This window comes from Chelmon rostratus, chromosome 6, assembly GCF_017976325.1.
Source record: "Chelmon rostratus isolate fCheRos1 chromosome 6, fCheRos1.pri, whole genome shotgun sequence".
NCBI classification, from domain to species: Eukaryota; Metazoa; Chordata; class Actinopteri; order Chaetodontiformes; family Chaetodontidae; genus Chelmon; species Chelmon rostratus.
In genome coordinates this window covers 5,084,359-5,100,152 of record NC_055663.1, presented here as the reverse complement: position 1 = coordinate 5,100,152, position 15,794 = coordinate 5,084,359, and the positions used below count along the sequence as shown (strand labels likewise).

The 15,794-nt window shown below is 43.8% G+C and overlaps 1 protein-coding gene across 2 annotated transcripts; it reads right to left on the bottom strand.

The window, feature by feature from the left end:
- Positions 1-645: 645 nt before the first annotated feature.
- On the bottom strand, positions 646-15,509 carry snrkb (SNF related kinase b). Of its 2 annotated transcripts, none has more exons than XM_041939906.1 (5): positions 15,169-15,509; positions 13,744-14,166; positions 13,035-13,429; positions 6,466-6,607; positions 646-3,500 (listed from the first exon to the last, which is right to left on the bottom strand). In XM_041939906.1, the coding sequence occupies exons 2-5, from the start codon at positions 13,977-13,979 to the stop codon at positions 2,378-2,380; spliced, it is 1,896 nt and encodes a 631-aa protein (XP_041795840.1). In that variant the 5' UTR covers positions 13,980-14,166; positions 15,169-15,509; the 3' UTR covers positions 646-2,377. The 2 variants fall into 2 exon arrangements, with proteins under 2 accessions (XP_041795840.1, XP_041795839.1); XM_041939905.1 differs by having other exon boundaries at positions 13,744-14,039.
- Between the last annotated feature and the right edge of the window lie 285 nt (positions 15,510-15,794).

Here is a 15,794-nt window from a genome sequence, read left to right as displayed (position 1 = left end):
GCTGTATACTCCACAGATAAAGATTTTAATAATCAGTAGCTCCACATAATGTTGATGCACTTCCAATATAATCCAATAATACATAAACATATAATACTGACAGGAGCCATTCTACTGTATAATAAATATTAAGTACATTTTGTTTGTGATAGCTTCTGAACTTTTACCTATTTTTAAATGCAAGACTTTTACTTGTGTATTTTACATTGTGGTATTGCTTCTTCTATTCTTCCACCACTGGCTGACACACTGTGTTGGTAATTTAGCTTGTCCTCACATGAGCACTTGGCTTATCATCATGTAAAAGAGTTGCATCACCTGAGGTATTGAGTGCTGAAAAGCACGGCCAGATTAACCTACTGCAAGGCCCCAAGGAGGCAAAAATAAACTGTGGGCCCCCATTGACCCCCATGCTCTCTGTGCTTCATCATGTCAGTTGATACTATGTGTTAGTGGTGCACATTTTGAAACATTTGCAATGCATTGAAATAAAGTGACTCTAGGGCTTTCAGGGCCGATGGAGGTCCACGCTGGCTGGTTGAGAGGGGAATATCTAGTTTCTGGTGCGTGTGGGAGAAGCTGCACTGTACAGCTTTCTTGTCCATGTTCTCTATGAAATCAGCACACTGCACACAGCCATTGTGTTGATTTAATCCATTTTAATAAATAAATAGAGAAAAATAAGTTCATGGCTCCATAGAGACGTGGTCCTAGTTACAATGCAGGTCAGTAGACACAGACACACTGAGGAGAGACAGGCTGCAATCACACAGGAACAGATAATGGGATTGTATCCCTCTTCTGCACAGATTTTATGCTTCCATAGCTGATGAATATGAGTGGAAATTAGATTTTTCTCACGTGACGTCCGCTCCTTTTATAGACAGGGAGCATCCGATCGCAGGTCACAAGGTAAAAATCCATTTGTTGTGCCCATGAAACTGCAGTGACTGACAGGAATAAGCTGTGTTTACTGAACTATAGGAGGAAGATATAGCTTATTGTACAGCTTTGGCCTTCTTTAACTTTACAAACTTTACACTTCTTATCCCAGCTTCAAAAGAGGAAAAATACAGTGTGTGTGAGAAAAAACAGAAACACATAGAGGCATTATATGGTAAAATTATACCATATGAAGGGACTTGTCAGCTACATAATAACATATGACCCATATGTCTGAATGACCAATAAGTCCATCCATCAGTTCCAGGATGCTGTTGTAGAAAGCTACCAGTAGTCGTACTGTGTGCAAATCATCACTGAGTGGGCTACGTCAAGGTACTTACAGTTACAAAGAACAATGTCCTGTCAGATCCAAGACACATGGAGGTACAGTATATTGTGATAAATAACAGTAATAACATGCACAAAGTCAGATATCTCTTCAGAGAATTAATATCTTTGTCACGTTATAAAAAAACAAGGAACTTCATATCTGCACACCCAAAATAAAACTGTTGGTCAAATATTATTAAACTGTTCAGTATGGTTAAAAAGAACAAGTTCAAAATACAAAGGAAGACCTGCATCCCAATCAATGATCCTATAAATAGTATTATACAGTATGTTAGGAAGCCAGTCTATCAGTAAGACTTTAGGATTAAGAGAACAGAAAATGATATTATCATCTCAGTCTTAGGCATATGTTACACAGCATCACATCATTTCATATAACAGTCTCTGTCTTTCTTTAATAGAGCTTATATCAAGAGCCTTTAAACCAATGAGAGAAGCAGGTTGTGCAAAGGGAAGAGGAAACGAGTGCTACTCTGTAGCAGCGCTGGTTTAGAGTTTATTCTAATTCATATCTTATAAAATATGAAATCATGAATCTACTGAGTGCTAGACCATTGTGATTTTTGGAGGTTTTTAAAGTCATAAACAAAATGACACAGTGGCCATGTACAGTATGAAACCCATTTTATCATTGTAGGCACCTTTTAAACAAACAAAACAGACCATAGCTTATTCCATAAAAACTGTAGCAGTCACTGCCTTCTTTCTGCAGTCTCCCTCCTTCCTGTTGGTCCAGCACTAAGCTACAGATTGGACACAGTCCAGTCATTGTAATTCTATGGACGCTCCTGTACACAGCAGCAAATGCATGAGGTTCTACTAAGTCTGACTACTGTGCTGTACACCACGTCTAGCTTAACACAATGTTTATTACATGAGCACGATGCTAGAAGTGAGTGCTTGTAGGTATGAAGCTGTACATGTCCCGTCCTGTACACTGGGAGCTTACATGCTGAGGGCCTTTGCTCTCGGGCCTCAAAGTATCTGCAGCAGAAAGGCTCAGCGGGGAGCTCCCACTGCCAAACAGCCTGCTTGTCCCAGGTGAGTAGCACATCACAGGCAGCATCCAGGCTGGTTTCACTTACAGCACGTGGCAGCAGTTGTACTGAGCCAGCGGCAGGATCTTGGGCTTGTTGTGTGTCGGTATGTTGAAGGCCAGAGCTTTCTCACACAGAGGGAACTGGAAAAGTCTATCGCGCAGCTTAATGCTGTGTCGTTTCCCCTGCTCTGCCTTTGGGGCGGCCTCATCCCGGGTCCCCAGTGCATTGTGGGGTTGAGATCTGTCTGTTACGAGGTCATCTCTTCCACACTCCTCTGTTTTCTCACCTCGTTCTCCTCCTCTTCCTGTTTTTGGAGCCTCACTCTCATTCAGGTTGAGTCTGGCCGAGGATGCAGGGATGGAGGGTACGGAGGATTCAGGGAGGAGAGGAGGAGGCTTGTTGGTGTTGTTGTTGGGTTCGGTCTCCTCGTCATTTCCTTCCTCTGGTTTTGTGGAGTCTGGCTGCCCCTGACAGCACGGTACCCCCAAACCAGGCAGAGATGATGGTGGGACTTCAGGAGTCTGGCTGACCGGCTTGTCTCCATGGCTGACTGGCTGGTCTGAAATCACACAACCACTCTCTTCTTTCTTCATCTCCATCTGCACCATTTCTTCTTGCTCCTCCTCTTCCTCCTCCATTTTCTCCACTGAGCTTGCTAATTCTTCTTCTTCTTGTTCCTCTTCCCTGCACTGTTGAACATCTGCTCCATCAAGCATCTCCTCAGCTTCTCTCTCAGGCTCCTCGACTAACACAGATGCCGTACCCTCAACCTTTTTTGCCAAACTGCCCTCCTCTTCCTCCTCCTCCTCCTCCTCCTCCTCCTCTTCTTCTTCTTCTTCTTCTTCTTCACAGATCTGCTGTAGCGCAGGCAGGTTTTTGAGGACGGGAGGCTCTTCAGCCGGAGGGGGACGGAGTGTGAAGGTGAGGCTGGGCTGCCAGGGTCCAGGGAAAGCCTGCTGAGCGGGGGGCCTTGCAGCGAGCAGGTCCCCACATTCAGGCACTCCTGAGCGGGGAGAGCTGGGAGAGAGGGCCCCTGAGAGCCAGTGTGGCGGGGCCTCTGGGCTGAGCAGGGCATTCTCCAGCCCCTGCAGCCAGTCATGAGCCTCGATCTCCTCGAGTGAGGCACGGCGAGACGGATCCTTCTGGAGCATCCTGGAGATCAGACTGACAGGGAGAAGACAGAGCGGTACTTATTACATTTCATGGAAAGAATATAAGCTGCAATTTGCTTGCTTTATTTTTGTATCAGTTGTTGGTGATCATCTATTACAGCAACTGAATTGACACAGAGAATGACCTAATTTAGATGTGATTCCAGGCCATCTCCACAAAACTTACTGAAAAGGCCTGTATGAGTTTCTAAATCCAGGAGATTGTTCTGTTCTATTCTGCTCCTTTTCCGAGCTCAACCACACCATCATGTGACTGAGGGCCAACTCATATGACAAGTGCTAGGTCAGATGTTCCGAGATATGCTTGCGCACGGAGATGATTTAACAAACCGCTTGCCTCCTAGCAAGCATATGAAAGCATTCATTTGCTCTTTCTGAGCGAGAACAGTGTGCAGATACAGCTGCTGTTTCACACACGCAACCTGTACTGCAGTTGTTCTCTTTTATGTTGCAACTTTTTTAAGCACACAAACCAACGAGGCATGTGTCAGTATTTTTAAACCACCAATTTCACCATCCTGTGCTCATGTTTAAAGAACGAGGTGATTCTATTCCAGATTTGTCTCATTGTCCATAAATGATGTTACTACGTGGACTCAGGAACACAGTTCATTTGCAAATGACTGCACTCTGTCTTTATTCATGTTTAGGCAATGTGCAAAAGTTTTTGGAATCAGGTTTGTAGGATTGACTTAAAATAAATGACAGTGTATGTCATTGTAATGAAGGAACTGTCAGCCAGTACAGCAGCGTGGCTCATTGGTGTGTTTTTAATAGTTTATGGGCAACAATTGAACAATGGAATAAGATATATTAGGCTTTGGCCATCGCACCGTCTCAACATAACCTATATATATTTCTGTTTTACCTCTACAGTTGCTGCAGGGTTCGCCAAGTTAATTATTAGACTTTTTAAAAACCATGTAGAATGGGCTTTAATAGCTGCTTCACTGTCACAGTCATTAATTATGTTGCAAAATCAGTAGAAACAATATGGCCTTGAATTTTCACATTTTTTCAGTACTTCTCAGCAGTGTACCATCTAACAATAATGCCTAATCATTAATTAATGAAACGACTGTGACCCGCATAACCAGCAGAAAATGGATAGATGATTAACTCACTTAAGTTTTCTAGCTACTGTAACTGCCGTTTCGACAGTGTTTTGCTGCAGATCTGATGGCGTGGACTGAAACTCCACACAAAAAAGAAAAAGGGCCCTGTGCACAATACACTGTTGAAACAACCCTACGTTTAAGTTTAGAAATATGCAACCTCACTGTCTGCCTACTGCAGGCAAGAGCGCGTGTTTACAACTTTTGTAAACTGAATTAAAGACTTTTTAATACCTTCTGCCACCTTCTGAGGAGACCTGTTGATACATACTACATTTGGATTTGATCAGCAAACATAAGAAGTTTCAGTGTTTTTTGAATGTAGATCTGACATTTCGTTTGGATTTGGTAAACCCCAGTCAACAATCCACTTCCTGCATTGATTGTCCCTCTGTTAAATCAATAGTGAGCAATGTAATTATCTGCCAGAGTGTGTCTTGAGGTTTTTATCTCAGAGTAATGTCAGTCAATCTCCAAAGCTGCTGCAGGAATTGAGACTGTACTGATGCTTACTCTGCAGTCCTGTGAGCTGTGACAGTGTGTGTGTGTGTGTGTGTGTGTGTGTGTGTTTTGGTCAGAGGTGTGAGGAGTGAAGGAGAAATGAGAAAACACAAGAGTGTGTTCCTGGAGTGTGTTTGTGCATCTCTGAAAAGACTGAAACAGGGTTTGGATTCAAGGACAAACATGTTTTTACATTAAAGAAAATAACAGCCTGTATTTGATAGACAATGTTTAGTCTTTAAAGCCAAGAAAACATTTACTGATTTCAGTAAGGAAGGAAGGAAGTCAAATTTACTTTTATAATGGTTTCCACAGACATGAATCCCAAAGTGTTTTATAAGAGCATTATACAGCATTCAAAAAAGAAACCATAAAAAACTGAGTGACCACCCAAGCCATGTAAATATATAAAATGCAGATGTGGTGCACACAGGCTACCCGAACGCCTCACAGGTATGCCTTCAGCTGCCTTTTAAAAAGACTCCACAGAATCAGCAGTTTCCACAGTTTAGGTGCAACGGCCTCAAATGCTCGATGACCACTGCCAGCTGATGAGTAAGGATGAAGTAATTCAGCCACATGTGCAGGAGTCTGACCACGCAACGCTCCGTGAGAGTGTGGATTTTAAACTGGTTCCTACATGCAACAGGGAGTGTAGGAGTGATGTTTGACCTAGTGGGCAGTCTTGTGGCAGCATTCTGGACTGCCTGCAGACGATCAGGAGCAGACACACTCGCGTTACAGCAGTCAGTGCGAGATGAGATAAATGCATGCATAAGCGTCTCTACTTCAGGTAAAACTACAGAATGCAGGTTACTAATATTTCTTAAGTGGAAAAAACAAGATCTGTTCAGCTGCTTAACATGGATGTCAAATGATTATGATTGATCAAATATTACTCCTAAATTTAGAATGGGGTCTGCAGAATGGTTTGCGTGATCATGGGTGCTTCCTCTTCTGGATCTACTACAAGAACCTCTGTCTTATCAGCACTGAGCTGTAAAATAATTTCTGCCATTCAGTCCCTAATAGCATTACGACAGTCTAGGATTCTGAATAACCTAAAAGCCTCCTTTTAGAAAGAACTACTGTATCTGCAGCAGGGTGGAGAAGGATCTGAGACAACTAGGACACTAAAATTATCCACTGAAACACACACTAATGAGATGATTTTACGGTCAGCAGCTTCTTAAGACAGGGTGACCCACCACATCTATTCAAGAGCAGAAAATCTCAGTGAGTGCCTTTAAATAATCAATTTACAATCAAGACATAAAACATGCAACGAGAAAAAGAGGAACCTTGTTCTTATCAACCTAAGCCTCATTCATCGGTACTCACTCTCTGCAGTCGTCTGAAACGTGTTCGGGGACGCAGTAGCGACAGTCCAGAATCATGACCAGAGTCTCGCTGTCGTTGGTTTCCTGGAATGGAGGGACTCCACACACCAACATGTACAGGATCACCCCAAGAGACCAGATATCTGGAACACGAACACACACACGCAAAAGCACGAAAAATTAGCTTTAAATAGCAAATCATGTCAGGCCTTAAAATAGCCGACAATGCCTCTGCTTTCAGATCATATTTAGAATTCTGTGAGCCTCAAAGCTCATAAGGGATGTTTAAAAATATTTGTCCTTTTTGAATTAGACTTGAAAACATCCAGCAGATATTTTCTGCAGCAGCCTACAGATGAGGTGAACGTCTCAACCTACAAATCTACAGAAAAAGGTCAAAATAACAGCATTTTTTATTGACTGCGGGTCCACTTTTTTTCATACTCTCCTTCACATTGTTGACAGAGAGGTCAGAGGTCAGGGTGAGCAACAAAGTGGCGTTCCTGCTGAGATTATTCCTCAATGAAGTAAAAAAAATATAGGAGGAAAGTGCATGAGTAACAGCTGGATGTCCGGTTTAATGTGACTAAAGTGTGAGGCCTGAGCTGCAGACGGCTGGTCTTGGTGTTCTTGACCCCTGACTCAAACACACACACACACACACACACACACACACACACACGCACACACACACACACACACACACACACGCACAGGCTTCCTGGTGCTGACAGACAGTGCTGACAGTGTGTTCTTTTCCCCTCTCCTCCCTTTCCTTCCCCTCCTCCCTCCCTCCCTCCCTCTCTCGTCCTCATGCAGACACAGTGTGAGGAGGTCCATGCGAACTCAGAACAGCCTGAACCAGGCGAGAACACTGAGGCCGGTTCAAGGAAACACACACACACACACACAAACATGCAGAGCAAAGGGAGCTGGGGGCTGAAGGCCATAACAAACAGGGCTTGTTGTGGGGTTGTGCTATTCTGAGAATGATCTTGCTCTCCTTCTTTTTTTCTGTTTCTCCCAAACACTGGAAATAGGAACACTGCACATTCTGTTCACATTGTGTGTTAACCACTAGAAATAAAGCCAGATCATGTATCTAATAAATGCTGCCTCTGCTAATATCACATTTGTTCCATGAGCCAGTTCAAGGACAATTCCAGTTATTTCTGAATCTGTTTTGAATCTGACATCAGTGCTGTCACCATAGAGCCTTAAAGGGAGCACTGCACACACATTTAAAAAGGTGATTAGAACACAGTGGCACATTTATCTTAAGAAAACTGATTGACTTATCTCTACATTTCCTCTTCAGACAGTCAAATGTCAGTTTGATCGGTTTTGGGTTTCCTCACATGTTTGTTTTCTTCCCTGGTTGCTGGTCTGTTGTATTCTGGACAGAACAAAGGGGGGTCGCATTTTCTGCACATTGTTGGCAGATCCACATGTATGTATTTATATTGTTTAACTAACCATAATGTACAACAGGACATGTAGGCTGAATTTTTGGTTTGGTTGGCTGAATTTTGACATTCATGGTGCCCAGACGAAACTAATGACTCGTTGATCCCCTGATTTTTCTTCTTTTCCTCGGCAGGTCTAATTTTCTGTTTGTCCAGTTCTTTGATTTATGACCAAACACCAGCAGAAACATGACGTTCCCATAAATATCAGCTCAGGGCAGGAACCATGGCCAAAGAGTCTGTGGATGCCCCGGCTGAACATCAGCTGATGCATTTCTCCCACTCTGTAAACATTAAAAGCTAACCTGCTGGCTAACAGTTAACGTTATGTGATAAAAGATAAATAAAAATGTGACATTGCACATTGTCAAACACCTTTGACAGTTTTTCATTAAAATAGCCAAAGCAGGTCAGATATAGAGGGATTCAAAAATCTACTATTTCAGAATCCAATAAAAATCCAAACACTGCAGTTCATTCAGATCCATATCTACTGTATCCATAGTCTGTCACACGCACCAGTCCTATGTGTGCTAAACATTTAGCCATTGTCCCACATTAGACTCATGATGGTCTAAACAACAGCCCTCAGTCCTCACCATACAATGTACACTGACGTGCACACTCATTCCAGTCTAGGGAAGAGTTATGCAACAGGGAGGAGAAGCCACTGAGTGCTGGGAGTGTACTTTTCTCTGCTCGCTGGGGAATATCACACGTTCTCACCATGCATTAGTGGCCTGCTGACAACACAAACATCAACTCCAGACACACACACACACACACACACACACACACACACACACTCTGCTTATATACTCCAGATATAGATAGGATTAATCTAATCAATTTAACTATTAAAGGGTCGAGGTACAAAAGCGTGTTCACAGAGTTCAGCAAGTACTGCAAGAAGGAGGACAGGGAATAGAAGTGCGTATTTTCCAGATCAAATATGTCATGAAGGGTCAACGAAACTGGCTCAGTACAAGAGGGACATCCAAGTTTGGATAAAAAAATGCAGCACTTTTTTGCCCACATTTGGAGGACAAAAATGGAGTACCCCAGCATCTATATTAAATGTTGCAGTGAGGTCATCAGTCTTTGATGAATATAAACTACATGAACTGGACAGAATTGTGAAGCCATCTTTCTAATTAGATTATCTTCTAACTCAGATATAATGACCCTGATAAAGCTTTGACGCGGATGATTATATGCACATTTATTGTGCATGAAGAGGTGCATTTCTGTTTTACAGATGGAGGCTTGTGTAGACTAACAAAGGTGAATATGTCTAAATTGCTTTATTTCTTAGGGATCAGTTGAGCTTCATTGATAATGTCGGACATGTTACTTAAAATATTTGTTTACTGTCTTACAGCGGTAATTAAAATCTTGTAATAAGCAGATTTTTTTGGTACTCCAGCAATTTAGTGTTCCACTAACATAAAGTTGGTGCAGTTGGTGAGAGACAGATTTTTAAGTTTGTAAAGCAGCTTTTCTTTTCTAAATGTTGAAGTCTCTAAACCCAAGCTCATCAGGGTCATTTTCTCAAACTTTAATTGGGGGAGGTTTTGTACAATTTTCCCCAAGTGATACGACTGTTTTTGGACTTTGTTGCTAAAAAGGATGATTTGTTCTCTGTTTATTAATTCCAACACACCAAGTGGTGGTGTGCTGGTTTTGGGCTTTGCAAGCTTTGGAAAAGTCCTTGTTGATATAAACAGACCAGTAGCCTTCCGGTTTATATGGAAACACTGACAAAGCGTTTTTGTCTGAAAAGCCTCTCCGGTTATCCAACTATTCCTTGATCTAAAATGGGATGCTTGGGGGGGGGGGGGGGCACTCCATGTGCTGCCTCCAGCTGGGCAACCATCACCCTCCACCCTGGAGCAGAGAAATGAGTGGTGTATACGATGTGGCAGCCAGCCAAATAGGAGGGAAAAGTCATTATTCTAAATGACACTTTTTTGCTGTGGTTCAATATATGGCACTTTGTGGACACTGGACAGCACATCAGAGGGCTCTAACTAAACTGGACCTCAGACTTTTTTACTGCGACTGACTTATTTTGAACCAAAACCTGCCATTTACTGTTTTAGAAAGCAGCTTTTTCTCCCATCAAACTGCACTAAAAAAGTATAAAAGTGATGTTACTGCTTGGCCCAACTGACAAAGCAAATCAGACAATTGAACCACATAAAAACAAAATAGGCCCATAAATGCAAAGTGCATCACCAGCTGCTGTTCTTAAAGTTAATGCGCTTCAGGGCAATCTTTCTATTATAACCACATGTCACAACTACATTCAATGCTATTTACAGCTCATAGTTAAAAAAAACAGTGCGTGACGCCCAGAGAGGCTCACAGTATCTGCAAAATGCACAAGTTCCTCCACCACAGAACAGTTTAGGTCTTCCTTCTTCTTCTTATCTGACTTTTTCTGTAACTTAATTGCCAAGCACAACTTCTCTGCCATAACTTACCAACCATTGTCATATTTAGATTTTTCTAAGCAGAGCACATTCATATGGGTACACACAAACTGTAATTTGGTGCCTTCTTGGTATATGACACACCAGGTTAACCCAGTTCTATCCAAATCTGAATTACACAAACATGTAACATGCAGACAGGCATGTTCTGCATCAGTAGTGATGACCTTTCACTGACTTAAAGCGATTTTTCTCGTCGGTGAACCCAACGTGAAGTCTTCCATTACCACTATGACCTCTGAAAATGTACACATATGCACACACACAGTAATGGGTAAATGTTATGTAACTGTAGGCAGTGTTTATCTTTTTCAAATGCAGAGGATCTTGTGGACCTTTCAGTCTCCACATCATATGACTATCGTCAAACACGCAGACTGTGTCCTCTAACAGAGCACACATGTATTGTAAAGACTCCCAGCAGTGAAGGAACCATGGTGAATTAAACAGCAGCCTGTTCATGGACAGAAATATCAAAGACACACAGAGAGCAGTCTCTCTCTGTGTGTGTGTGTGTGTGTGTGGAGATGGGTTTATGAGTCACCTTGCTAAGCTGAGATCATTGAGGGACATCTCTTCCTCTGTGCAGCTCAGGATTATCACACACACACATTACTGTGTGTGTGGTTGTGTGGGTGATGGAAGGGTACATTACTATCAGAGTGATATTACCGTGATACCCACAGGTTGAGTCATGTCAGCGTAAAACAGAACAGAAAGGTGCACTTGAGTTGAAGTGAAGCAGAAAACTTGGAGGGTGTCATAATAACACACACAAATGGATTTAAATGGACGCCCTTCGTGTGGACGCTTTTAGAAAGAGGAACTAACACGAAAAAAAGGAACTAATGCAACACATGAGTCATGTTGAAGTTATGGATGCATGTGAGCAATGTTTCTTCATCACCACTCCTCTTTACAACAGTGTCACGCCCTTTGTTTAACCAAGAGAACTATCCCACATGACCATTATAAGCAGGCCACATCACAGGGTAATATGGGAAAAAGAAAACAAGAGCTTTAGTTTCTTAATAACACCTTGACTGGTTTTCATCTATTTGCAACTCATTCTTTTTGTAAAACAAAAGCAAGCTGTACTGCAGATGTCCTTCCACAAGAACAGCTCCTAATTGCAGCTGGGATACATTTGTATTCCGTGCAGATGCATTTGTAGTCACCAGAATAAATAGCACCCTAAACCTGCCAAAATCCAGCCTAGTCCAGCTTAACAGATAAGACCACCGACCTCTCTGAAGCAGACATGCTGTGTCCTCCACAGGAGACGTGGGACCAAATCCCTCAGTTTTCCTCCTGCTTCTATAACGTCAAATCCCAAAATCTATCAGCCCGCCTCACCTCTAATGACACACAGATCCCAGCAGCACAGACCAACCTTTCTATTATGGATAAACACTGATACATGGTGCTTTCCCTTTCTGCTATCTAAGGCTTTCTCACACACACATACATACATACACACACACACAGACACACACACACACACAAATGCTTGCTATGCAGTGTGAGAGCCCAGTGGTGAGCTGCAGTGTTTGGTTCCACTGCAGAACGTGCCCAGTTGGCTCATAACTGGCTGGCTTGCTTAGACTGACCCAGATAGACACACTAATCCTTTATGGACATACACACACATACGAACACACACAGATTCATATACACACATAGACACAAACACATGCAAGCGAATAAATATGGATGGACATACAGAGCAGGAACACACACACACACTCAGGTACAAGAAAATACATGCACAGGGTCAAGGGGACAAACATGGCCAATCATACGCTCTCACACATAGAGAGAAAATGATGAATCCAAACACACACACACTCACACACACAATCATACAAACAGGTACAATTACAAATAAAACAGCCCTGCAGCGGAATGTGGCTATATATGGATGAGCTGTCATGTTATCAGTTTGTTGTTTGTGTTTCAAAGTTCATTCTTGGCCTTGGAAAAACCACATGACAAAACAACTCTTCTGCTGATAGTCTCGTACGATCAAAAGCTCCAGAACAGCTACTAAATGGACCTGATTTTAAAAAAAGGAAATTTGAACGTCTACAATTCCAACAACTGGGTATACTCTGATGCAGGATCTGATTGTGATCGTGACACACAAAATGATCGAAAGCTCCAGAGCAGCTACTAAATGAACCTCAAATTACATTAGCTAAACTAGTCCAAGTGCTGTAAAGGTTTTACATTTAGACAGATTTTGATGCATATTTCTTCCATCGCAGCATTTCAAATGCTGATCCAGGAACAGAATGCCTATGTTGGATGCAGCATATAACCTCTGGCTATGATTTGAACATATGTGAGTGCGCTATGTCAGCATCAGCGTCAGCATCAGAACTAGAAGCCTACACACACGTCTTTGTCTTGGCCTTTTTAGCTTGTGACCCCTCGCCACAGCTGGTTTAACCAAAGAGTGATTTTTTTCCTTGTATTATCACTCAGCATATCTGAAAATTTTCCAGCAATTCAGAAGAAAGTCTGACGAAATAATCCCAGGTTGGGATCTAGATCAACAGTCAGTTTCAACAACACCACAATAACAGCAACAGTTTTCTGTTTCTCACCCACAGCTGGAGCATCGTACTCTTCTCCCAGCAGAATCTCTGGAGCGGAGTACGCCAGCGACCCACAGCTGGTGGCCAACATAGTCCCGGGTTGGAATAAGTTGCTGAACCCAAAGTCCGTCAGCTTCACTGCCCCCTGCTGGGGAAAGAACACCACATTCTCGGGCTTCAGGTCCCGGTGCACCACGTGGAGCTGGTGGCAGTACGACACAGCGCGCACAATCTGGGCAAAATGACGCTTGGCGGTCCCCTCAGCCACGCCTCCCTCATGGCGGAGGATGTAGTCGTAGAGGTCGCCCCCCTCGGCAAGCTCCATGACCAGGTAGAGGGTGGTTGGCGTGTCGATGACCTCGTAGAGGCGAACCACATTGGGATGCTGCACCAGCCTCATACACCTGAAAATAATTAGTAATGATGTTGATAATTGTCTCACAGGTAATCTGAGGAATGAAGAATATGATCTTAATTGTTAATAAGGATGCTCTGAGCGGTGCAACTCCTTCAGGACACCTTCAATTTTAGACAGGAGCATTCTTTTTTGGTTCGAGTTTTGGATCAGAAGGGACCACACACAGTCTGAAATCAACACGTCTGTTTGAATTCCCATTAAATCTGATCTAAAAATGATGATGTCCTCCCACTTTTCTTTTCCCAACCTTCATCTTTTCTTCTCAATCTCTGTCTTTTTATAACAATCATTATTGTTTACCTCACTTCCTGTAAGAGGTGGCTTGTTGCAATGACATCAAGTTTTGTCTTGTCAATCATCTTGACAGCGACCAGTTGCCCGGTGTTGACATGACGAGCGAGTTTGACGACAGCAAAGTGGCCCCTGCCCAACGTCCGGCCCAGATGGTACAGTCCGCTGAGGTCGGAGCGACTGGGGCTGCTCCTGGGGTCGAGATGTCCATCCTGGGCCGGGGTTACTTCTCCAGAGGAGTCCATGTTTGAAACAAAGAGGGGATTCGGACGGCAGGAGGGTGGAGGTGGGATTGAACTGGAGGGCTTCAGGAGGATGAAGAGATAAAAGGATAAAAGGAAAAAGGAGACAGGAAATAGTTGTGTCAAGATGTTGAGGACAGAGGGAAGAGGGGGTGCAGGGTAACAAAGTTCCTCACTGACGGCGAGTCGCCTGGCAGGACAAAGAAAAGACCAGAATGAGACAAAATGGCAGTGCTGATGATTTTGGTCTTTGGCCCAAAGGGAAAGGGCTTAGATGAGGTCAGATGCTGCTAATGCCTCATGCCTTCCAGCACTGAACCAGAAATAGATTGATAATACACCTTTTAACAAAGACAGAGGAGACTGAACAAGTTTTAAATTAAGTAGCGAAGACTAGATTACACTGTGTAAGATTATATTACAACAAGAGCGATAGAGGCTAAAATATTCTTTTATTGTCTGTGATGTTGGAGGGCTGCGATTGGCTCTATCTCAAATAACACCCATCCAGCACAAATGGAACGCCAGATCAATACTGTAACAGGAAACCATAATGTATGTATGCGTGTGTGTGCGTGTCTTCGTGGATATGTGTTTGTGTGTCATTAGTTTGGCTAAGAGGGTTCAGAAGGTGGCAGCAGACCTGATGATGTCATCATCAGATCTGCCCCAGGGTAACAAGTTCAGCTGCCATCATCATCTTCAATAGGCTGCCATGGTCATCATCAAACTAATTACCACTGCCAACTTCTGCCACTCGTCCTCATCGGCCTTAACATCATCATCATCACTTATTTATCAGTGTAGAGCAGCATCAGCATGGCAACAGCAGCCTTTTCCAACATGTTTAAAGCCCCTCTGACAGTTCCACTGGGCCAAGTGGACAGAGGCAGGCCTCACCGTGCTCATATGCGCTGATATCCTCGGCTGTACAGTTCTATCCCATCCAAAACACTGCCTAATCCTGCCCACGGGCTGCTACACTTGCGTTCAGGCCAGCTGTTCTCTAGTTGGCCTCAACTGCAGTCCCGAGTTGGCACATACGCAGGTAGTCGCCCTCCTGGCTGCTGCTCAACATCCCCAAACAAACACCAGCGACCACCTCACTGACACTGACAGCGCCATAGCGCCACAACGCCGCTGCCGGACCACAGACCGCCTCGAATATACCGGGACCCCGGTGCCAACTTACCATTGTTGTGCAAATCCCCCGTCTCTGCGAGCCGCTCAGCTAACGGTCCTTCCTGTCACTCCACAGCCTCACACTTAGTGTCACCGCTGAACTCAGACGTGAAAAATGACAACGCCGCCTTCTCCTCTTCTTTCATAACACTCCATGTTCGCGGCCCATGTGCGCACATACTTTTCTCATGACCGCCTGCCTGTCTCGATCCATCCCAGACTCTCGAGCCGTGCGACCGCGCGCCCGCTCCGCAGAAAGAGACCCGCGCACAAGACGGAGTGGGAAGCAACAGCCCGTGCGCGCGCGTGCACGCACGTACGCGCGTGTGTCCATCTTCCTTCTGACGTCAATACATTCCAACTCGCTCCCGCGGCGCAGCAGCAGCAGCCAGCGGCCGCGAGCCTCTCGTACTCAGTGGAGAGAGGAAAACGACTGAATGAATGCTCGGGAAGTCCAAGGAATTATATAACTGACTAATGTGTTTTTTCCTCTGAACAGCAGGGAGGCAAAGGGAGCTGTACCATAACATACATAACAACCTACATTCTTAAGATGCTTCTGTTGTAATGGCTTGATTCATTTGGCCGGAATTGACACAGAAGACTCTGAGAGCCACTGAGGAAATGAGAACCAAA

Bases quoted from the DNA above. Each gene is read 5' to 3' on its own strand.
- snrkb (XM_041939905.1), bottom strand. The intron at 13,430-13,743 runs GTAAACAATAAT...AATTATTTTCAG, and splicing joins CACCTCTTACAGGAAGTGAG to GTGTATGAGGCTGGTGCAGC. The intron at 3,501-6,465 runs GTGAGTACCGAT...TCTCCCTGTCAG, and splicing joins GTTTCAGACGACTGCAGAGA to TCTGATCTCCAGGATGCTCC.